Source organism: the organism of the source record quoted next, assembly GCF_019968955.1.
Source record: "MAG: Porospora cf. gigantea A chromosome Unknown PgA_NODE_311_length_22877_cov_336.944, whole genome shotgun sequence".
Classification (NCBI taxonomy): domain Eukaryota; phylum Apicomplexa; class Conoidasida; order Eugregarinorida; family Porosporidae; genus Porospora; species Porospora cf. gigantea A.
Window position 1 is genome coordinate 1 of NW_027151596.1, and position 22,877 is coordinate 22,877.

The 22,877-nt window shown below is 53.8% G+C and overlaps 5 protein-coding genes across 10 annotated transcripts; 1 reads left to right on the top strand and 4 right to left on the bottom strand.

The window, feature by feature from the left end:
• Positions 1-24: 24 nt before the first annotated feature.
• KVP18_000959 (uncharacterized protein) lies at positions 25-1,631 on the top strand (the record flags this gene model as incomplete). 2 transcript variants are annotated; one of them, XM_067950503.1, is made up of 1 exon in its annotated part: positions 25-1,631. In XM_067950503.1, a coding segment is annotated over one exon (1,607 nt), but the record flags the coding sequence as incomplete, so codon positions are not given. The 2 variants fall into 2 exon arrangements, with proteins under 2 accessions (XP_067809975.1, XP_067809976.1); XM_067950504.1 differs by having other exon boundaries at positions 45-1,631.
• A 532-nt stretch (positions 1,632-2,163) lies between these two features.
• On the bottom strand, positions 2,164-16,587 carry KVP18_000956 (uncharacterized protein; the record flags this gene model as incomplete). Of its 3 annotated transcripts, XM_067950496.1 has the most annotated exons (4): positions 2,164-3,598; positions 3,714-16,406; positions 16,435-16,535; positions 16,564-16,587. In XM_067950496.1, the coding sequence occupies 4 exons, from the start codon at positions 16,585-16,587 to the stop codon at positions 2,164-2,166; spliced, it is 14,253 nt and encodes a 4,750-aa protein (XP_067809968.1). The 3 variants fall into 3 exon arrangements, with proteins under 3 accessions (XP_067809968.1, XP_067809969.1, XP_067809970.1); XM_067950497.1 differs by lacking the exons at positions 3,714-16,406; positions 16,435-16,535; positions 16,564-16,587 and having other exon boundaries at positions 2,164-3,330; XM_067950498.1 differs by lacking the exons at positions 2,164-3,598; positions 16,435-16,535; positions 16,564-16,587 and having other exon boundaries at positions 3,710-16,087.
• Positions 16,588-16,660: 73 nt separating this feature from the next.
• KVP18_000957 (uncharacterized protein) lies at positions 16,661-17,194 on the bottom strand (the record flags this gene model as incomplete). The annotated part of the gene is made up of 1 exon (XM_067950499.1): positions 16,661-17,194. The coding sequence occupies one exon, from the start codon at positions 17,192-17,194 to the stop codon at positions 16,661-16,663; it is 534 nt and encodes a 177-aa protein (XP_067809971.1).
• Positions 17,195-17,676: 482 nt separating this feature from the next.
• Positions 17,677-18,883, bottom strand: KVP18_000958 (uncharacterized protein; the record flags this gene model as incomplete). Of its 3 annotated transcripts, XM_067950500.1 has the most annotated exons (4): positions 17,677-17,864; positions 17,894-18,369; positions 18,399-18,470; positions 18,501-18,883. In XM_067950500.1, 4 exons carry the CDS (start codon positions 18,881-18,883, stop codon positions 17,677-17,679), a joined length of 1,119 nt encoding a protein of 372 aa, XP_067809972.1. The 3 variants fall into 3 exon arrangements, with proteins under 3 accessions (XP_067809972.1, XP_067809974.1, XP_067809973.1); XM_067950502.1 differs by lacking the exons at positions 18,399-18,470; positions 18,501-18,883 and having other exon boundaries at positions 17,859-18,266; XM_067950501.1 differs by lacking the exons at positions 17,677-17,864; positions 17,894-18,369; positions 18,399-18,470 and having other exon boundaries at positions 18,497-18,883.
• Positions 18,884-20,521: 1,638 nt separating this feature from the next.
• On the bottom strand, positions 20,522-21,751 carry KVP18_000960 (uncharacterized protein; the record flags this gene model as incomplete). The annotated part of the gene is made up of 1 exon (XM_067950505.1): positions 20,522-21,751. One exon carries the CDS (start codon positions 21,749-21,751, stop codon positions 20,522-20,524), a length of 1,230 nt encoding a protein of 409 aa, XP_067809977.1.
• Positions 21,752-22,877: the final 1,126 nt, after the last annotated feature.

Genomic DNA, 22,877 nt, shown 5'->3' on the forward strand with positions numbered 1-22,877 from the left:
CCCGTTCCCTAAACCGACACATAGGACCTTACTCTCTCTTTCAGATGAACGTGCTCACGGTTCAGACCTGCTTACGCAGGGGATTGCAGCGACGAGAGTCGCGATCAGCCACCAACACCCCCAAATCGAGGAGAGAACGGAAACGATTACCAGGACAACCAGGCTGGTCAGACCACCGAAGTTACCCAAGAGTCATCGTGGGGTGTTTGGCTACGCACGAGGAGTTTGTCCAGTGGCAACTGGCAGAGCTGGACGTCGAAGTAGAGCTGTACGTTCTGTGCCTGGACAAACCAATCTATCCCTGGTTTCTCCCGTCAATAGTCGACCCTTTACAGAAGCCTACTATCCTGGACTGCTGTCGCATTGCCCTACCACTGGTGCAGTCAGACCTCTTCGTTCTCCAGTCTGACGTACTTGGAGTTCTGGACTTGGCGCACATGTACTACCGTTTGTTGTGCGAGAATACCAGCCTTGTCGTACTCTTCACGAACGAGCTGGAAATACCGGCCTTGACATCACTCCCACATCTGTCACGACGTTCATCAACGATCCTTCTTCCACCACACGTAAGGAGGTGGAGCTCCGCTACAGGTCGGTCAAACGCCGCCCGACCGCCTGTACAACTTGCGTCTCCGCCGCTGCAGGAAACGCGCCGCCAGAAATTCGTGGTCCGGACTCACGGAAAGTTTATGCTGAACGCGGAAAATCACTGCCCTGAGGAGTTAGCGCTGCAGATGCACCTTGGTCCGAACGAGCAGCTTGTCAGCTTTCCAGGCGTGGTGCTTTTCGAGCAGCAACTTCTTCGTAGAATGCTCCTGGGAGTGGCGAAGGACCCGGTTCCCGAGCTCTCCCGCGAAGACGTCGAGGCCCTTGGGCTGCAGGTAGACCCAACGCCCGATCCGAAGGCGTCTGGATTCGAGGTGGACTTCACCAGTCTTGACTTTGTTACGGGGGTCCTACCCACTCTGCTCTCCCTTCAGGGCACACGGTTTTTCCCTAAGTCTCTGGAGCAATGTGACGTGTACTCCGACATCCTCAACATCAGCGAGAGTCCATATCTTGAGAGTTGCTCCGATGTTCATCGCATTCTGCCCTTATTCCAACCACGAAGCCGCTTCTGTGGTCGCATCGTGAGTGATGCAGACCTCTTCCACGTGGCAATTAGTGCGGCCACCCCCAACGTTCTGGCCGACAACCCCTATGAGGCGTCGTCACCTTACCCCTCCGCCAATCTTCTGCCCCCATTGCTGGAGTCCCCCTTTCGTGTGCCCGGGCTGTACCACTCGCTGCTGCCGGTCTCTTTATGTTCACCGCTCCTCCTACTAGAGTCTGTCATTTGCAGACCCCTGTTCTACCGAGGACAAGAGGTTGACCTGGGAAATGCTCCACCCACGAGTCCCCAAGAGCGCGAAGCACGAAGGACAGATGTCCACGAGGACACTCCCAAAGTCATATGCAGCTTCCTCGAGCCGGGTGTCTCCCTTGGCGCTGATGTTCAGCTGACTGGCTGCTACGTCGGAGCGAACGCCACCATTGGCGACGGCTCCATACTCGTGGCGTGCGTCGTCGACTCCGGAGCTATCGTGAATTCCCATACAGAGGCCAGCGAGGATCGATTAATAAAGCGTTAGTCGTTGAATCTGCGAACTCGCTCGTCATCACGGAGGCGCTTCTGCCAGTTAAAATTGACTGTCTCGTATCGTCTAGCGGCGCAGTGGTCGCCCCACTCTCGAGTCTTCAGCAAAGCTGCCATGGCCGACTTCGTGGTCTCGTCCACTTCCACTTGATACTCCTGCAAAGCGAGTCGTTGTGTCACGTAGACCTTCCCCTCTTCAGCGTCGTCTTTCAAGTCGCTCTCGGGACCTTGAAACTCGCCAGTTATCAGGGGTTCATTACTTGTCCAGTACACTTCCTCCTCTTCACACCTCCGGTTGGCAAACTGAATGACAACGACAGTAAAGGCCAGTAAAAGCACCAGCAGGACACTGAATTGTGCGCACTCCCGCCCCACACCTGCAGACATGGGTCGCAAGGACCTGTCGAATTTGATGGAACAATCGGAACAATCGAAGCATTGAATTGCCGAAAAAAAGGTTATGCACTACCACGTCACCCGTCTACTGTTGTCTTGCATGGCATCGCTGTCTCAATGAACTTCATACTCTAGTCACTCGTTTCGCGCAGGTCAAGCTCCTCCCCGTTGCGGGAAAGCTCGAAGTTTCCAACAAACGTGTTGGTGAATCCCTCGAAAACACTTGACAGGAAGCACACCGCCCCCGACAACCAGCAGACAACCAGGATCCGGAAGATGCACCACACTATGATTGCTAGAACCTTGAACCACGGCTGTCCGCTCTCCCTCATCTTCCTCGGCTGTCTCCAGATTGCAAGCCAGGGTCGTGCGAAGCACTCGGTGCAGAAGCCGACCATACCAATGCGGCAACCATCTAAAACGGAGAAGGGGTGAAGGCGACGATTCCTGAAGCCCTTCATGAGGAGGTTGGTGAAGTGAGCCAGACTCTGAAAGATGCCACCCACCACGTTTTGGATGAACACGATGATGCCGAGACGGAATCCGATGACGCTCCCTTGTAAGATGCCGAACTCCTCAAGCTTGCTCAGAAGCACATTCCCGCCCTCCCGAACGCCACGCCACGTAGCAGTCACGAAAGCGAATGGATTGCGAAACCAGGCAGTCGGTAGTGACTGCGTGATCAGCTGCTTCACATAGGAGTGGCGAAGGTTGTGGACCAGCTCAGAAAGTGTGCAGATGACGTTCCTCCGCCTTTCCGAGGCGATTTGCAGCGCCATCAGGGGAGTGTCCAGAGGCAGCGCGTCCACCCACTGCAACACGTGTCTGTCAATAGGTCTTTGGCTTGTCCGAATGCTGATACGCATGTACATGCCGCGAATGGTCAGGTCGCCGATGTATACGGCTGTAGATCCGTGGAGCTCCGAGGTGGATGGTAAGCAACACTGCATAATGGGAGTCATGCTCTGAAGGTTGAACAGTGCAACGCCTGGGCTGGAGTTGAAAAAGGCATGAGTACCTTTTCGCAGGCTGCGCTCTTGTGGCGCAGTGGGACGCTGGGCAGGAGAGTACTTATCTGCAGACAGCATCAGAGGCCGAGCTTCGGCGTCCGTTGATGTGAACCACGCTGGCTCGCGGTCGTCGACTGCGAAGGAAAGCGAGGCGTTCGTGAGCTTCTCTTTGCAGAACTGCGGAGCTGGAGGGGTGACATCCGCCTGTGCAGAAGAACACACGAATTGCTTCTCGATGTCAATAGCAGCCAAGAGTTGTTCGAGGGTTTCGATGTCGATGTGCGCCATCAAAGGAGAGACAGTAACGAGGACGTGTGAGATTACCTTCGCATGATGTACATCCAGTATACGAATCGACAACTGCAAATCCAAAAAGTTGGAACGGCCGTTGCCCTTCGCTTCGACAGATTTCAGTATCACCGGTATGTCACCAGATAAGAAGTGATCGCAGTGGACGGCTCCAGCGCTGACCTTCAATTTGACGTTCGCCTCAGTTCGCAGGATTTCGTGAAGCTGTCGGGTCTTAGAGAGATATGATTCAGTCAATCGGTTGCCTCTGGAAGAGATAGATACACAACGAAACTAGGGGGAAAACACAACTAAAGAAATGTACAACGAAACTAAAGAGAAACAAAGGCCTCAATGATACTAGAAATGGCTACAGTGCTCACTCTACCACAGGATCTGTCGCTTCCTGACGGGTCTTAAAAATCCTAATCTTCACTGAGTCGTAGAAGTGTCTCAACTTCACGCGTTTCGTGCGGCTCTCCACCGCAGCTCCGAGCCATCCTGGCAGAGTCTCTGGCGCTAAGCTTCCGCTGAGACGGATGGTACTCATTCGGAAGGCCAATATGGTGTCAGACTGGTGGATCCACTTCACTGCAACCGATCCCAGGTTGATCTCCACAGAAAGCACCACAAAGGGGAGGTGGTGGTTGTCGATGTTTTTCCTAGTGTAGAGCTCGTCTCTCTCTCTTCTGGCCGTAGGCGGAGCTACGTCGCGGAATCCGCTTGTCATTGTGATAGTCTTCGTAGTACTGAGGAGGAGGCTGTTCGCGGTAGTACCCACCGGATCTCGCGTCAGCATTCCGGCCGTGATGTTCTCTCCCTTCAGAATTCGAGACGCCAAGGTTTTGGATGGAAGAAACACAACGATGCGTGTCCCTGAGTGATTCACATACAGCGCGTAGTGAATGTAGCTCATGGACTGACCGTCAGACTCATCCGCGATGTAGGCCAACGAGGAAACAGAGCTGTAGTTGTCAAACTTCACCGGCCATCTTTCTGAAGTTTTCGAATTCGGGACTGAAATCACAAGTGATGGATCTCCGCTAGAGGCAAAGTAGAAGCACGAGGCTCCCGGCAGCAGCGGCTCTGAGCGCGAGTTCTCCTGATTCATCGGGGAGTGGGAGTGCTTCCGCCGATAAAAGGACGCGCTGTGGGGTTTGTTTCGGTCTTCCGATCCGGCCCTTCGGACTTCACCGTTAGGAGGAGGTCGACTCTCTCGGCGGCCTCTGTCGAAGATGTTGGAATTCACGACTGCGTTTCGCACAGGCCGCCGGCGACCCGGGATCTGTTCTTCCAGCAGAAGAGGGACAGAACAGTGGTTTACCAACTGGTACTTGGGGGATTTCGCTACGGAGAGAACCACGTAGTTGGTGTTGACTGTGCTTGGCAACGAATGAGAGCTCTTGAACTCTCCAGATACGACATTAATCTGTACGATCAACCCATGTCCTGGGAGCATAATACCCCCAGGATCCCGATTTCCTCGATGCATCAGGGCTACTTGAGCTGTGTGAGGCGCGGCGTCTGGCATCACGAATGGCGAAGATGTGTGACCCGACGAGACTCCGCAGAGAACGAAGGCTCCAGATTCCATGTGGAAGGGAACTACACCACTGGGCATGACAAGTTGCTTGGTGGTCACCTTAGCTCGAGTATCGAACTCCTCGACGGACACAGCAAAAGGAAGTCTGGAGTAGAAGATGTATCGAGGAGCGATGCTCACTACCTTGCAGAGCCCATAAGGATGGTCGTTGTAGCGCACCGTGATGCCAAGCGACACCACTCCGTCCACGTTTTTGTAGCGAAGGCCTCTATAGTGGTCAGGCCTTGGGGTGGTCATCTCCCTGTTGCTGTAAGCCGCAGTGAAGGATTCCGGCCTAGACATCATGAGACTGTCTTCAGACATGAGCTCGCCTTCGACAGTGTCATTGTGAGACACGGCATCTCGAACGTCCACTCGAGGAGAGAGGATGGTTGGCACTTGCCGCCGAAGTACTCGGTTCGACGCTCTGACAACTGCTGCGCGGTACTTCACCACGCGTTCGTGGGTTCCTTTCTCTGTGCTTTCAGACGAGGCAATCGAGCCTCCTTTCCGTCTGCAAAGTTTCGGAATACGACAGGTCTCGCCCCGACTCTCCTTAATTGTGCGCACATTATCCGTCTCTGGCCGAAAAGCCGGCTTCTCCAGTGCGTCCTGTGTGGGGAACTTCAGCACCACTGCAGGCCTTGATTGGGTCATGCGCTGGAGATCCATCTTCACAGACCGATTACTGCAGACCACCAGCAGCTTCTTTGCGTCGCTATTTTTCAGCCTGAACGCGCGGATCCGCGCCCTACGGGCCTCGTCCTCGCAGATCATCAAACGACACATGGGAGGCACGATTTTCCCGTTGAGGGTGAGCACACTCAGGGAGGAGTTCTCCACCTGATAGGGAGAGAAGAGGGTGACCTCGCCCTTGCCGGCATCCGCGATGAACGGCAACGTCGAATACATCTCGTTGACCAGGTCGTTGACTGCGGAGGTCCTCACATCATCAGCCACGAAGCCCATACTCGAGGCTCGGGAGGCGATTGTCGGAGGGACCATCTGGTCGCCCTTGAGGTAATCCTGCAGACACATGGCCTTTTCGCAAATCTTGTACACCTGTCTAGGAAAGGGTTCAACGTCGGAGCAGACCCGCAAACGGGGGTTCATCTGGTGGCTGTTCACAGCATCCTGACCCGAGACCCACATAGACACCGCAGTGGTCGTGTACATAGGGTACTGCGAGATGTACGCCTCGAACAGTCGCCTGGCGCTCGCCGGGTCTGCGTCTGAATGCGGCGAAATAAGCCGCTCAGCGAACGTCCCTTGACCTACGCGCAAGAGCATCGCGTCAAAAGAAGCTATGTCGGCGGGGTAAGGCAGTGTGGTCAGAGGCTCCTCAGATATCAGAATGTGTTGCAGGATGTCTTCCCATAGCACACTACGATCATGATTCACCTCGGTGCATTGCGACACGTTGGCTGTGTTGCCTAGACATTCAATAGGCGCCCCATGAACCGTAAATACCATTTCCATGTGCGATTCCGCCGTCGTGAGTCCCCAGACACACAGAGGAGGAATGGTCGCCACCAGCATCCCCCGAGTGACCAGCGATGTCACCTCGCGCTCGGCGTCAGCCATATGGCCGCGGAACAGAGTCTCCACCCCAGAGTTTGGCCTGAGCGTCCTATTCAGCGCAGCCAAGCCCTCCACGGTAGGATGCGCGCAGACAGTCACCGGGTAGGGTAGCCTGTTCGTAACAGAGACCGTAGGTCGCAAGATGATGGAGTACAGGTAGGCGTGGCAAGAGGGGTAGTTGGAGGGGATCTGAGTCACCTCAAGGAGCCCTTTGACGGCCACTGCTCGACGCCATTTCAATTGGACCTGCGCCGGAAGCTGTTGAGGGCGACTTGGGGTCGTGGGGTCATGGCCCATAGAGTGGTTTTCGGCACGGATGAAGTCCAAGAGGCGATTCAGCAGGTGAAAAGGCACGTACCAGGATTCCTCAAGACCGGCGACGCTTGGTGTTTTGGTCTCCGGCCGAATACACGCGTAGCAATCTTCGTGGTGGAACCACATCAGAGGGATGCTTCGAGAACTGAACGGCGGAATCACCAAAGGTTCTTGTTTGGAGACCATGTCCTTGAGGCTGCCTTCAATAAAGCCAGTCATCCGCATCACCAGCTTTCGCATGCGGCCTCTGACTGCAGACGTCTTCACCGTGCTGATCCCTAAAGGGAGGGCCGTGCTGTTGTGGATTTGAATGCACGTCCCCAGTGTCACAAACCACTCCTCCTGGCCATTGACCCCAACAAGGGTGTCGGGCTGGGCCACAATGGAGAATCCGATATCACGAGCAAAGTAGGCCCGCGTGTTTTGGTAATCCTTTCGTAAGCCGCCTATCGAAGTCCATCCTGGCTCGCTAAGAATGCGATTCAGCTCCTTCGTTTGATTGTGGTCCTTGCTGTTGGTGGAAAGCTTGGTGAGCTCGTGATAAAGCATCTTCAACAGAGCATCGCTTGCGCGCGTCGAATGCAGCATAAATCTCCTGGCGTAGCGATCCACTGACGACAGCACGTCGATGTCGTTACCACGCTGTTCTCCCATGCGTAGCATGGACGTCACTACAAGCTGGGTGTCAACCTCCGACAACGTAAGGTCCTCCATGGAGTAGTGCTCACTGGTTTTCCGCTTGAAGATCTTCAAAGGCGTCTTCTCGGTTTCTTCCTGCGTCAGACACAGATGAACCTCCAGACCTTGACCAGAGGATACTCCAGCGTAATGACCCTCTGGCACTAGAACATGGGCTCCTGCCTGCATCGAACCCTTCAGAAGTATCCTCGTTTGGGTGTCGTTCAGCAGTTTGAGAACCGGTTTCTTGTTCTGGGTGACTCGCATGGCTTTGTCCAGCCGCACCAGGTACGCCTGCACCCTTTGGAAGACCTGCAGAACACCGGAGAACACGTGGAGCTCGATGGGGTCAATCGTAAGTGTGCACTGCCCCTTTGGCAGAATCTCGTCGCTGTGAGGCGTAACCTGTTGCATACTCCTCGAAATAGAGGCCACCACCGAGAACGGAGCCACAACTGTGTCAGTCTTGTTTTGCTGCGGGTTGTAGCATGTGACGGTAAACTTCGTCACCTTCAATTCCATGTCGCTCTTCCCCAACATCGGATAAGAGCTCCTGCCTGTGATCAACGGAATATGCAAGGTGCTCAAAGTTGTGTAGAAGTCGGAGAGGGTAAGAGTGGTTTCCTGGAAGCGAAAGTTGACGTTGATGAGAGGCACAGTATTGGGGCAGGCGAACAGTCTGAGGAAGAGGAAGTCGATGATTGCGTGCTCCTGGGAAGCGAGACCTTTGGTGGCCTCGTAGCCCATTGACTCCTTGAAGACATCGGGGTCGTGCTTCCAAAAAAGGTGGGCGTCTCGGGAGATGTGCTGGGACGCATCGCTGTCGTCGAACGTGAGAACCTCACTCGGGTTTTCCACCCTCATTACATCTCTGCGTAGCAGGGTTCGGGCTACATCGATGGAGTTCGCCCCACACCCGGTGTCTTGACGCCACCAGTCTTCGTTTATTGCGTCGACTTGCTTGGTGGTGGTGTCGATAATGTCGTGGAGCGAGCTGATAGCGGAGAGAGTACCATTCACAAGCAACCGGTTGAGTCGGACGGAAGCCCTCCAGAAGGAGCTGTCACCGAGATCGTCGAGAGAGTCGTTGCCATCCAAAGAATAATGTTTCCGCAGCAAAGAGCGATGGTCTTCCCTGGAATCGTCTCCAGCGGCTCTCGCCTCATGACCGTAAAGTCGAATGTTGAGGTGTTCCAGCTTTAAGAGATAGTCACGGTCCGATGTAATCAGTCGACCATCACTCGAAACCAGAACAGGTACTCCCTCACCCTCATTCTCCTCATGTCGCACACGAGGAGTTCCGAGTGTCACTGCCAGCTCAGAGACCTTGGCCTGAACCAGGTACCTGCGAGAGGACTCCTCCACGGCGGTGCTCGTGGGGAGATCAATCTTCAAGCATGTCACAGAAGCGCAGATCTGCACACCCAAAACTTGCTTCCCCGAGGCGTTTTCGTCAGCTCGTCCTGTATGCATCAGGGGATTATCCGTGATGCGAACGGGTTTCAAGGCATGGAAGGACACGTTGCGCTCCTTGTTGGTCTCTTTGATCCGACGAACGGACAGAGGGGGTATCCTAACCTCGTAGTCGCCTTTCAACCGGCTTCCAGGGATGTGGAATCCAGGTCGCGGACGAGGCTCCGCCTGAAAAGGGCCGAACCACTGATTGTACGCCGCAAGGGGGACCGCCTTTTCGTCTAATTGGGGACGCAGCGTGCTGACGCTCACAATAGGAGTTCGGCCTCGAGGAACCTTTATGGACTGCTGCATGCGTTTGCGGTAGAGAGCAGGGCATCGCGGAACAAGCCAGCCTTCCACACCCTCCACTGCAAACCGGATCAAGAGAGCGTTGGGCTGGAGGCCTGAGCCCATCATAGGGGAAGTCAGGAAGTGAACGTGACCCGCCACTTTGTAGGCTTCAGCCGCCATGACGCCAAAGATATAGCTGTTGCTATCCGGGGTTGAAGCTGAGTCACCGACATGTGTACCATTGTGTACCATTGTCGACCTTCCGAAATTGCTGGTGCGGTAGGTCTTCTCCTCCTTCGGATGGACATCGGGACGCTTCGGCTCCTCACCGTCGAGAGAAAGCCACGTATGCGCATACTCGTCCATGTCCTGAAATCCGTTCAACGGATGAGTGCTTTGTGGAAGACCACCCAGCAGTGGTCTGAAGGCTGACGTGTCCTCTGCAGCCGTTGGGGGCGTCGCGTGCTCAGATTCCACGGCATCGCTGTCATTGGGTGGCATGCCCATGAAGTCCAGCACCCAGATCATGTCCACCATCCGAGGCAGCCCCCTTTCCACGTAGCATTCTTCTCCAGTTGCGGGCCAGTACGTCACCAGTGGGAAGAGTCGACCTTCCACTCGAGTGGGGGAGTAGACCCCTGCTCCCGCTTTCAGCGTGGAGACATACATGTCGCGGTGCCACGGCAGCTCGGGCGGCTCCATTTGGTGTACGACGTTGGAAGGGTGTAGCGTCCGCGCTACCTGCTTGGCTCTCACGATTAGCCGGTGCATGGAGTCGAACTCGAGCTCAATTCGCATGCGTTGTACCTTTATCATTGCTGTCTTGTAGCGAGTGGGGTTATAGAGGCACTTAGAAAAGAACTGCAGTTGGTGGACGTAACTGTTAGGAAAGTGAGCCGAACTCATTAGGTTCTGTGGGTGCTTCGTCAGCGGCGTACGTCGCAGGAACGGCACTCCCAGATTGTCCTTAAAACTGAGTCTCTCAATTCCAAACTCCATCTGGTAAAAGGACTCCACTCCGGTTTCACCACCGTCGGAAACCCTATCTAGAGTCAGAGTGGTTCGGCGAACTCCTAAGCTCCAAAAGCGACCACTGTCCTGCATTTGGAGGTCAACCCTCGGAATCGACACCCAAATACCCCTCATGGTCTTCTTTGGACCTACTACCTCCATCGATCTTCGAGGCCCATTGAACGACCTTCCCATCGGACCTAGTACCTCAATAGATCTTCGAGGCCCATTGAACATACTTCCCATCGAAGCGAATCGACGGTAGCGGTGGTCGCGATGGGAAGCAGGCTTGATGCGCAGGATAAGCGCTGAGCTGTCCAGTCCCAGCCCTGCCAGCAGCGGCTCAACAGCCTTGATGGTGGCGCTCATGTCGTCCAGGTCATCATCGCCTGAGATGCCTTCTTTTTCTTTTGCCTGCACGTAGAATCCGGTGTCAACTCTGAAGCTAACAGGGTCATTCTCGTTAATCCTGAGCACGTCGTAGAGTTGCAGAGAAGGGAAATCGGAATCCAAGCACTTCGCGAGCGTTGGACCTGGAACCGCCGCTGCCACTGCCAAATCGGGGGAGAAAACAACAGAGAGTCCTGCAACCGTTACACACACGGCGCCAGTGACCTCGGCGGTAGGTGATAGTAGCGTTGAAACGGGCTTGAAATGATTTGGCTTTTGTGAGGAGGATGCACCGTCACTGGCTGGCACCTGATGCTTCCAACCTGCCCAGTCCTCGACGAACTCCACCACCTCTGCCAATCGCCTGAACGACGCCATATCAACCACCAAATGTAGGTGAGAGCACGAAACCAGAGCATGGACGGGGCTGTCTTCCTCAGACGCTACCGCCACAGTTAGCGATGGGACCTCTTCACTCACACAGAACACCAGAGGTGTCAACGTTGGCACAAGACTGTCGCAGTGGTATGAAGGAAATGGAACCCGAGAGGGAAGGAGCGCCAACACGGCTGGGTTCAACCAAGCCTCATCTGTGAGGCGGGGATGCGTCTCTTCGAGTCCAAAGCGCGCTGTGTAGAAAGGTACCGACTCCGCCGGCTTCTCCGAAGATCGGAAAAGTCCAACCACTGTTGTTGGAGAAACGGATGTGGACCCCGTCTCACTTCCATCCACAGTGGTGCCGGTTTTCCTGCGAGCGACATTTAGGTAACGACATCCCCAAAGCGAAACCTTTTGAACCAACAGGCTTGCGTTGACGAGGCCGGAGACGAACGACTCCTTTCCGGTGATGAAATGGGTCCGAAACCTGGCGTTTGCGATTGTGAGACACATCCGCAGCCAGACCGCCTTCTGATGCAGCAAAACCTCCAAGGATTCCAGATCAACAGTGATCTGAACTCTCTTCTGGCTAGAGTGCACCTGGGTTATGGACGTCCCTAGCTCCAGCTGGCTGTTGACACAAAAGCCGAAGGTGTTGGGAACTAGCAGCGGCACACGACCGTGAGTCCGCGCTGTGTCGAAGAGTGCGTCCGAGAACGCCTCGGACTCAGCAGCTCCTATTTCCGGATAGAACCCCGCAGGTAGCACAGGCCCACTAGGCAGATGCACATTGAAATCTGTGGTGTGCACCTGCAGATGGAACTGCTTGGGGACGAATGGCTGCTTTGCTGTTGTTGGCGTTGCTGGTGTCTCTAACGAGTGATTGTTTGACCGCTGGTTGCCTGCGAGACGAAGACGCTCCACCGCCATAATCGACTTGACATCCTCAAAGGTCTGTAGAGTTTGATCCACCAAGCGAAGCACTGGGAAGAGGTGCCACGATTCTAACGTCACTGACACCTTTAAGCACAGAGAATCGTCCCGCGTCAATCGGACCTGTGCCATACCCGTGCCAGTGCTTCGCGAGGACTCCGCCTTCCAGGCGCTGGCGAAAGAGGCTCGTCTGAAGAATCGCGGACGGCCGTAAAACGAAGGAAACGACCACTCGCGCAACAATTCCCGGTGCAATGAGCTGTTCAGATGAATTGAGTTGTGCGAGCGTCCTGGAGAGCAGCTGGAGGAGACTTTAAGAGAATCCGAGCTCAACGATTCCAACACCGTGGAATCGAAGCTCGCCGATGTGAAGCCTGTGGAGCCCGAACTAATCGAGGTCTGCGTAGGGTCATCCGAGCTCTCGTCTTCGAGGTGCTCGTGTCCATAGAAACGATGCGTCAATCTGGGCGTTCGCATGCCTGGCCCCAGCAACTGGGATCCAGACCCTCGCACAGATTCCGAGTTGAAGCTAGCCAGGTGACCAATACTTTTACTCAATAGTGTGAGCAGATTCTCATCTTCGTCTGCACCCAGGACGAATACTTCTGAGCATCCCAAATCGACTCCAAGGCTTTTAGTCCACTTGGCCAGATCCACAGTAATCCCGAAGAAACTTGCGACCAGCACGACATGCGACTGCATCTCAGAGACCATCACACCCAGTGACCCCAAATTCAGCTCGAGTGCAAGCACCGCGGGTTCCGGTGACGCCGTCTGCGGCGCCAGTCGTTCCAACACAGCTGACTTGGGCTTAGGCTCGGGCTCATGCTCAAGCTCAGCCAGGATCCAGTACATGTCGTTCCGGAAATCGTGGTCGTCGTCCCAGATGGCGAGAATATCGTCGAGTCGCATACGGGAGAGGTCCAAGCCAACACCGAGCTTCACGTGGCGCATTCCAGTCTGAATGGAGACTGGTCGCTGGATTTCGCTGTTCTGAGGCTGGTCAGCAGACTGAAACGCGGCTTTGATGAATCCTCCAGACTCCAGCGCACCCAGAAGAGCGTCAAGGGGGTCCTCGCGCTGCTGATCACCCACACCATGCAGGATGACGTACGAGGCCTCCTCCAAACTTGTACGGGTGTACGAGTACTTCGGATTGACGAATTCTGAATTGGTAGCCGGGTCGATTCTCCTCCAAGGTGAGAACGCCTTCAGCCGGTAAAAAAGGTAGCGGAAGTCGACGTCCTCAAATGTCCACGAGCGCCAGTTCACAGCGAGGAGAGCCAAAATGGGATGCAGCCCAACTTGTATGTGTGCCACGGATATCCGGAGAGATTTGATAGGGCGACGCTTGGTATCTACCTTCAGAGGGGGAAGGTCGTCTTCAGTTTGGGTGGCCGCTTCGCGCCGAGGGAGGCTGGTCGCGATGACTTGAGGCATTGCGTCGTGCACCGGAAAGTTCGCTGCCTTCGGGTAGACGACCGGCTTCCCAAGGTCCTCAAACTCGAAGCATGAGACAGAGAGGAGCTTAACTGCCACGTACCGATCTCCGTAGAGATACAGACTGCTGGTCTCCGCAGGCGCAGGTATGTAGGGCCCTTCTAGGGTGCGCATTTGGTCAAGTAGCGCCACAGCGGAGGAGGTGGATCTGGTCGTAGACGTAGGGCGGTTCACTGAGTCGCATCCCAGGCCGCCACCGTGCCGGCCGAGCAACGGAGAGAGTCGCAGGAAGAAAGCAGAAGCATCAATGAGCATTTGGCAGATGAGTTTCCGGCACTTGACATGTAGCTTGTGGCGTCGTTGGTCCATGGCGAAACTGAAGTCGTCCAGTACCACTCGTGCAGAGTGCAGCGGCGGCGCCAAGCTGTTCATAGCTGACAAGCGAGCGAGGCCCGCGCTACGGTCCCCTTGACCTAAGTGCCGCGTCTTCCACTTCTCTGTAGCTTGTTGGTAGCCGGCATCCTGTCCGCGAAGGCACTCTAAACTCTCCTGATTTGTAGAGCAGACCATGATATGCGGAACTTCCAATAGCATCTGTTTGACCCACGGAGTAACGCTAGCAGCGAGGTTCAGGATGCCTATAGTCTTGTGTGGAATAGGCTTGTCGATCTCGTCGAAGAAGTCTAAGCAATGTGGAACGTCGGGAGGGAACGCAGACATGAACTCTAAAAGACCATTCATGTTCAGGTTTAAAGAAGGAACGATGATCTCCGTAAACCGAGAGGACGCCGCAGTCGAGTTCTCTAATATGACTGCAAACCTGGTAGAGGGGTGGGCTAGAGGTTCGGTTCCTAGGAACGACTCCGTGAAAGGGTCTAGTAAATACAATCGACCGCGTTTCTCGAATGTGGTACCTTTGCAGAACGACGAGTCGGTTGGGGTCGAACTTTCGTCGTACATGCCAGGAAGATCGAACTCGTCTCGGCGTCGCACCTTGATAGGGTCAGGCTCAGGAATCTGCTCGCAGCAAGGAGGAATTACGCGATGGAGAACTCGCGACCAGAAAGGTCGCTCCTTCGCCGACACGCCTTGCAGGAGGTCTCCCACTACCTTGGTTTGTCCGCCTCGGAGGAAAAGCACCAGCTCGGCGGGGTTTATGGTCCGAGTGATCAGCAGCTCTCTGGGGCATGTGTCAGCCGTGAAGGCCTGGAGACATGGTTCTAGGTCGACTGCCCGGTGGAATGGCACACATAGAACTTCCTTCTCGTCACGAAGACATACGAGGTCGTCGAGAGCGATGTAGGTTCCTTTTCGGTGCGCATTCCTCTTCAGATCCATCATCCTAAACGAAAAGCGGAATGTGAAGACGGGAGTCATGCCGAGAGAGCTCGTACCGCAAATCTTCGACACGTCGGCAGGCTTGAAACTCGGTAACGGGCGTCCCTGCGGGTGAATGCCCCGCTTCAGCCGTGGCAGAAACTGGAACACTATGTTGGGCATGTGGACAGTAAGTCGAGATTCGTTGTCAAACCAACGGTGGTCGATGCTCTCCAGGTCCAACTTGCGCCCTGCCATAGCTTTCTTTATCCGATTCCCAAGTCTGCCGAGGAAGGAGGCGTCGTGAATTAAGATTTCCTGTTCGACCTTGTGGTGCACGGATGTCACGACGTGGTTCGGCAGCCGCAGCTCCGTCTCCTCCACAAACTTCTCCTGATCGGGTGTCAAGGGTTGCCCTTTCTTCTGCTTTTTGATCAACTCGTGGAACTTTCGGATGCTGTGTTTCGTACCAATCTGCTTCAAGGGCGCGTCAATTCCCTTCCTAAAAGCACTCCAGAATCGCAGGTGACTAACGAGCGTCCACAGGCCGTCAAATGCGCCACTGGAGAAGTGCACTTCCAGCGGTGAAAACGTGGCATCCGCGTTTTCGAAGTGAGGAATGAAATCGCCTTTCTCACTGCAGGTAAATCCCACCTCGACGGCTTTCCATTGGTCGACCTCCGCATCGTTCAGCGCGCGTATCGCCCATTCCCGACTGATTATATGCATGTCCATGCCACCTTGGGGAGACACCCTCAAACCGTGGTCGTTGAAGGGCAACGCGGATTGCCTGCCTTTGGTGCTCTCACGCTTGCCGACAAACGCTCGCTGGTGAGTGGGTTCCTCCTCGATTCGAGGTGCTTCCCATTTCGGAGCCTGCGCATCAAGCGTCTTCGTCGCCGTCGTCACCCCAGACGAGTCGTCGCACACGTCAGACTGAAGGCTGAACGAGGAAACGCTAGACAGTCCCTCGGGTCGCGTCGTTTCTCCCGTAAAGGACTCCACGACGCGGTCGGACCCCATACGCCATAGCTCATTGCTCTCATCATCGCTAGATTCCGCTGGGGCTGGTAACGGCTGTTCCTCCGGCAATCTTTCTCGCGCCGGCCTCTTCTCCAACCACTGTGATCTAGCATCGACCAGCGCCGGGCCAGGAAATTCCTTGTAAGTGACATGCATGCCTAGCAGTCGTATCCAGAGGACGCGAAGCTTCAGTGCCTGGATGCCAGCCATCTCCTCGGGCTTAAATCTCGGGTCTCCGTTTTCTGGACAGGATATTTTTGCCTCCTCAATGATCGCTTCCAGAGCGTGGGGAGTACCAGAACAGACATTGTCCACAATGTGAAGATGTACATTTCGGCAGTTGATGACCATGGAGTTCAGCATTCTAATTTTGAACTCTCCCCCTCGAGAACTGGTCTGAGGTCCAAACAGCGATACAGATGCGATCCACTCTCTAATGGCCTTCTTTGCGCGTTTTACGGCCTTGGCACGCCACAAGTCCGGGTCCCACTCACTCGGGAAAACGTATCTCAGCCGTATCTCCACATCTTCGATGTCAACCGTCACCGCTCCCCTCCTGAGAGGTCCAACGAGTTGTGTAGGGTGGATTACTACAACCGCCGATTTGATGTGAGAGAAATCCACTCCGAACGGGACCTTTGCAGCCTCAAAAATCTTCTGAGGGAAAGGTAAATCGTGGAGTCTGTTTTCGGACCCACCTTAGACCCTACCTGATCCGAATCCCGCCATCACCCTCGCATGTCCACTGGAAATCGTCCACATTAGCTTTCCACTCTTCCCCTAGAATGTCTGGCAGATGTCGAGAGGCGATCTGGGTGAGAAGGCCGTGTATGACTCACAGATTGCAAGAGCCTCTCGATCATGCTGCGAAATTACGGTATTGTGTGTGCTTGTTGCTCCCCCTGCTGTGCATGCTGTCTAGTTGGCACTCTACGCTTATGAGTGTTGCAACCGTTCTAACAGCACTTCACTGAGATGACCGAGTTTCGTTTGGCCCCTCGCGTTTTTTCTCGAAAGCTTTTGAAACTGTTGTTTCCGCTGCTTCTCTCGACCTGTGAAATGATCAGCTTTGGCCTGTATTTCCTCATTCCGTATCTCAGACGCCGCAATGGCCTTCACTTTTGCCTCGTAACCTCGCTTAAGCTGTTTATAGAAGGGGTTGTTCCTCTTCACGTCAAATGGCATCCTCTCCATCACCAGCTTCTCACGCTCGTTCACCTGTACCTCCTCCACCGCCTCCTGCGTCTGAGGCTGCATGGCTGCCTCTAGTCTCTGGACCCTAGCCACATCCGGCTCCCACACCGTCACTGCAGCCGAATCCAGGCTCACCTCATCATGGGTCTTCTTTCGCATCCGTAAATCCAGCACATTGAGGTGCGTTTTCCGTTTCTCGGCCCGCGAGGACTTGCGTCGGAAGTTCCACTTCAGCGAAGCTGGAAGAGTTCGGCGGTTTGGTTTTCGGTCTCTCATCCAAAATCACCGATTTTTTCTTAGTGTCGGTTGTGTCATTTCGTAACTGGTCTTTGTCCCTCTCTAAATGGATGTGAGGGGTCAAGATGATAGCAAAAAGACCCAAAATACTAGGTTTAAGCAGTATTCGAAACTCTGTTGAGTGATGTAAACAACCCTGCGATAATAATTCCGGCTCAACGTGGTTGGGACACCGACTCTCCCAGGCTCAGAGCGCATTCAAGGCCGTAGGCAGCTTTGATCAGGCCTTCCGACAAGGGGCAGTGGTCTACGTGCTGAAGGAGAAGGACCTGTTATGTTCCGTGAAGGAAGACGCGCCCATCTGCCACAAGTTATTGTCAAGACCACCCATCGAAAGGTGTACCTGGTGGATCGGCCCTCCCCGGGAGAACTCTTTGGCGAGTTTGGTGTTCTCTGACTCTTTGATAAAACGGCTTCGGGCGGAGTGCTAACCTTCGTAAAACTGGGAGCCGCAAGATGCTTCAAACGACGTCGCGGTAGGACTTCACCTTCCGCCGCATCGCCATGAACACGTAGACGGAGATGGTCAGTGACAGTATCACTGAGATAACCGCCATGACGACAGTGCTGGTGTTTGTGTGGACGTGGGGACTGCCCAGTTGCTTAAAGCTGCGCAGCTGGGACCCCATGTAAACCGAAAACATCATTCCTGCATGCCCTGTGAGGTAAAAGACTTACGCGGTAGCAGTCCGAGAGACCCCAGCAACCATTGCCGCACTGGAATCGGCACCAAGGAGAAGAATATGTTGGACATTGGGAAGGGGACGACAGGAGTCAGTCGCAGCAGCACAAGGAAAATGGCGCCGCCCTCCTGGACCGTTTCCACGAGAGCCCTAAACTTCGGAAGGTGTTCCAACCAGTCGTCGATGTTCCCTTTAAACACGCGGCGAATGCAGGACAGTTGGAGAAGCCCAGCCAGGTTATGACCGAGGAATACACTTCCCACTGCGACTGCCATACCAAGGCGCGAACCTAACCCGCTTTTCGGATGGCAGAACACGAAGCCAGCAGCGAGGTGCACCAGTTCGATGAAGCAGCTGGGCAGCAACATCACAACTGTACCCATGTCAATCAGCACGAAGAGGAGCACAGAACCCTCGTCTAGTCTCCAGGCCACGTGCAGCAGCCTTTGGAGAGCGTTGTTTACGTCGCGCCTGAGGTTGGGAGCTGCGACAGGGCTCACCTGTAAATGCCAGCTGCCACGGCGCAGAGTGTACTGCAGACGATGAAGGCGGCCTTCATGACAGCGACGCCTCTGGATCAGGGCTAAGCCCTAACCCCTCACAGCATTATCCCCTGAGCTTGTTTCTTCTTGCGTGCTCTAGCGCCATTCGACGGCAAAACAATATCTGGCGACACCTGGAAACTTGACAACGGAAAACTGCTGGACGTGGACAGTGTGGAGGGAGAGCAGGCGAGCAGCGGTTTTGATACGCAGTCGTCACAGCCCGACGACACCGAGGTGCTCCGGAAAACCTGTCGTGACGTGGCCAGACATTCCCAGTCAAGCCCGACAATATTTTGCTCCATTCTCGGCTTCAGTCTCACACTATCCAGCGGCGTGAGCAGGTCACAATCCCCATTGAGGTCCTCCTCTGTCGGTTGGGGATGGCCAGAAAGAATGTCCGACTCCCTTAGCGTGGCCAGGATCATGGGTGGGTCATGCATGAGATAAAGGCCTATTTAGGGCTGGAACCTGCTCAGTGCTTCGACGACACATCCACCTGGCAACTCAAAAAACCACAAATTGAAGCTCTACGGACGGGCTGGTAGTGGCCATGTGTTGTTCATTTTGCTTGGACGAATTTGCCGTTTGGAAGGGCTGTCTTTGATGGCTTTTGTCTGACATTTACAAAACCATCGATTTGGAAGCGGTCGTCTGACCTTCAAAAACATCGCTTTGGAAGGGCCGTCTTTGACGAAGGGCATCACAAACCTAAATTAACCTCGAACCTCTCTGCTGTTTCACACAGAGTGTCCTTTTAAAACCAGTGGTACGGTGGATTCCATCGTTTGTTCGTTAACGGAATAAGCCAGACAGATCAATCCACGAGCTAAGTTTGGATGCACCAAGTAAAAGACCATACTGACAATCATTCTAAGGTATTAATCACTTCTGGTCGTACGTTTCCGTCAATCTCTTTAAGTTTTGTGCTTGCGCATGTTTGGCTTTTGTCAGACCTTTACAAAAGCGGTCTTTGTGGCGTACTTGCGTGAGATAGTCAAAAACTTAGCAATTCTGCTCACATTAACAATGTCTCCTTGTGGTCGTCCTCGATGTGGTCGCAAGCCCATCGACCTTGAAGATCCGAACGACACCAAGCGAGACGACGTGAGAAATGGCAGCCATTCTGGATCTCAGAGTGTTCTCGATGACTACGATCACTGGAAAAAACTTACAACCAATGAACTCTACGATGCACCAGTTGGCAAATTCGGCCTGTTCTTCCACAAACTGGCATGGAATTGGAGGCATGAGAGCTTCCTGTCAAACGATAGGTGGATCTGTTTATTTTTTGCCCTGGGACTGGTCACGTTCGTGTTGCACATCTGGGTAGGACCGTGGACTCGATTATCTTCGAACTGTGTTCCAGCTCTTTATACGATGGGAGAAGCTCGTTACCTGGGCGATAGGGCACCATGAGATACTCATTCTCATCCCGCCTCTATCCGGATACTTTTTGATGCAGTTCGTGGCGTCACTATTTACAGCGCACGCATCGAAGGTGGGCATGCATATGGAAAGACGAGGTAGGTCTCGCAGGTTGGAATGAACCACACGTTCCAGCCGCTGTCGATGACTCCGAGTTAGCGTGTAACACTAGGGAGCTCCGGAAAGATGTCATCGATATAAATAGGTTGTTGGACCAGTTACGCACTGATATCGCTGCTATCAGCGGAGAGGTACGAGAAACCAACATGTTACTTCAAGAAAATAGACTTGTTCGAGAGATTTTGCAACGGAAAGCGAAGTCAAGAAAGTAGTCATTTTCCAGAGGAGCGACGTTGTGAGTGCGATATAGTTTTTTGAAAACGAATTATTTTATTGAGATCGAAATTATGAGGTATTTACATTTTCTTTGGTGAAATTGAATTATTTATTGAAAACGAATTATTCATAAAGAGGTATTTATTGTCTTTGGAGAAAATGGTTTATTTTATAGAGAACGAATTATTCATTAAGAGGTATTTATTGTCTTTGGAGAAAAATGAATTATTTTATAGAGTGGACGTTCTCCAAACGAATACAGATCGGACATCATTGATCTGATATCCTTTTCCGTTTGGAAATCGACAGCAAACTACTCAAGACGTAGACTTAGACGAGTCGGAATCCGACAGTGACTCTTGTTGCACCTTGAGACGAGTGACACACAGCCCCACGAACGTCGGCTGTGGCAAGGCTGCCAAAATATCCTCGCAGTAGTCGGTGAGGACATTACAGCGGTTGCCCACGTGTACCTCTCCACTGGCGTCCGCAATGTACTGGGCGACGGCACTGGGTGTCGGCGCTGTCAACTCCTGAAGATTCATCACTGAGGCCAGCTCGTTGTAGGCCTGTTCCAACCGGAGAACAGAGGAATATATGTCCTGAAAAACGAAGTCGTGGAGACTTTCAATCAAGGCTCGCCGCACCAATGGTGTCATAGTCCATTGAGCCAGCAAAGCTTGTTCCTCCGGTTCCAGGCCCAGCTCGGCGCCCTCCGCAATGACAACCCGACAGGCGACTGAGATCGTTAAAGCCCCCTCCAAAGATACATCCTCGGTGTCAGGTTGCCGACCAGCGGCAAACTGCACCAGGTTGGTTCTCAAGTCATTAAGGACGGACATTCGAGCGACTCTGTCCATAAATGCATCCGGATCAAAAAGCCTTCCTAGCCTTACAACCTCTTCTACATCGACGATACTGCATCCAAGCAGCGGCAGGGGACCGTCAGCAGGCGTGAGCATCGTCTCCTCTTCTGACGAATCGTCGACGACGCACTCAGAATGGGGTGGCCGACTCTCCCGATCATCAGTGGCACTATCAGTGTTCTCTGACATAACCACAAAAGGGTCAGTGTTCTCCGACATAACCATAAAAGGGGAGTGGCCACCAGAGCTCTCCGATCCATCCGAGTCACAAGATGTCGTTGAGGGACAGCACATCACAGAGCTTCGTAGGTTGTTTATGCGTTCTACTGCGAAAAGCACAGCGTTAATCTGGTGCATGTGGGCCTCCTTATAATAATTCCAGCCGATGTGTTCTTGACAATAAGTGCAGTGAACGAAGCGCCAAGCGTGGTTAGGAAACCACGTCGACACCATGGACAGTTCTCCGCTGACATCCACGTTTATAGCCTTCGCGAAAAGCGTCAAATCAAAGCGCACCAACGCCGGGTTCGTGGCGGAGTAGCACGGAACCTCCTCAACCCCCAGCAATTCGTCCAGGACGTAGCTGTACACACGGGAAGGGTCAGCGGCCACCTTCTCCTTGATGACGTTCGTTTCGTTTGCGATGACAGTGAGGCACTGTTGACACCGGAGAACGGGCATAAATTATATCAGCATTTTAGGGGAAATTTCGCGATTTCTAGGATAATTTCCTAAGGAATATATTTAAATATTTTGAGTACAAATATTCAGTCTTCGTCAGAGCATTCAATACACCCTGCTGTAGAATTACCACGTTCTGAGCACACCTAGATTACTAGCGGCCATCGCAGGCAGCTGTGAGAATACAGGCCGAGGTCGATTGCGACGGATAAAACTGGCAGGTTTGTCTGTAGGTTTAGGCGGTCTTGTGGGTTCCACAGTTCGGGTGGTCGGCTGGAAGCAATCTTTCCTGCCAGAATAGTAGTAACGAGAGCGAGCGATTCCACTAATCTCGCTCACGAGACGGCACTGTCTGTACCGCCGATCCCAAGAAAAGCCAACGCACTCCTTCGTTTCATTACAAACGCGTCCACACTCCAGTACTGACGGAGTCCGTGCTTCACGGATAACAGTACCTTTGATGGCTAACCGTTCAACGCAGCTGGGCTCCGCGGCCATTGGTGACTTCTGTGAGACAGTAGGGTCAACGCACCCCTTAAAAACAGAGACGTAGTGGTCGTCTCGTTCAGCCTTCACCTGGGCACCAAGTAATCTGCACTGATTGTTGGTGTGATTCCAGGTCACGTACTCGCAGTCGGGAGTGCGTCGGCACCTATCCACACAGGACGGAGCAGACGACTCGACGATCCGAAAGGCGCTTCCGCATGATGCCTGCGTGCAAACAGGATCGAGCCGCAGCCCCGCTTGATAACAATTATGAAACGAAGGTCTCAAGTCGGAGGCCCAAACAACGCACACTGCAACACCTGAACTGAGAAATCGCATTGGATGGAATGCCGTGAACCCAGCAGAACCTGTGGGGCGTATCGATGTGGGGCGTATCGATGTGGGGCGTATCGATGACAGCGGCGTTTCAACTGACCCCAAATATGGTGTGAGACCCAGAGGACTTCGCAGAGACCCTCAGAGGCCGAGCTACCTAGAGTGTGAAATTCAGACACTCTTATTCTGGCTAAAAAAAAATTTTGTATTGAAGATGAAGACAATTGCTTGTTCTCTTGCGGCTGCGTCGGTTGTCACGGCTGGTATCCATGAGGACTGCAGTCTGCGTGTTATATCCGACTAC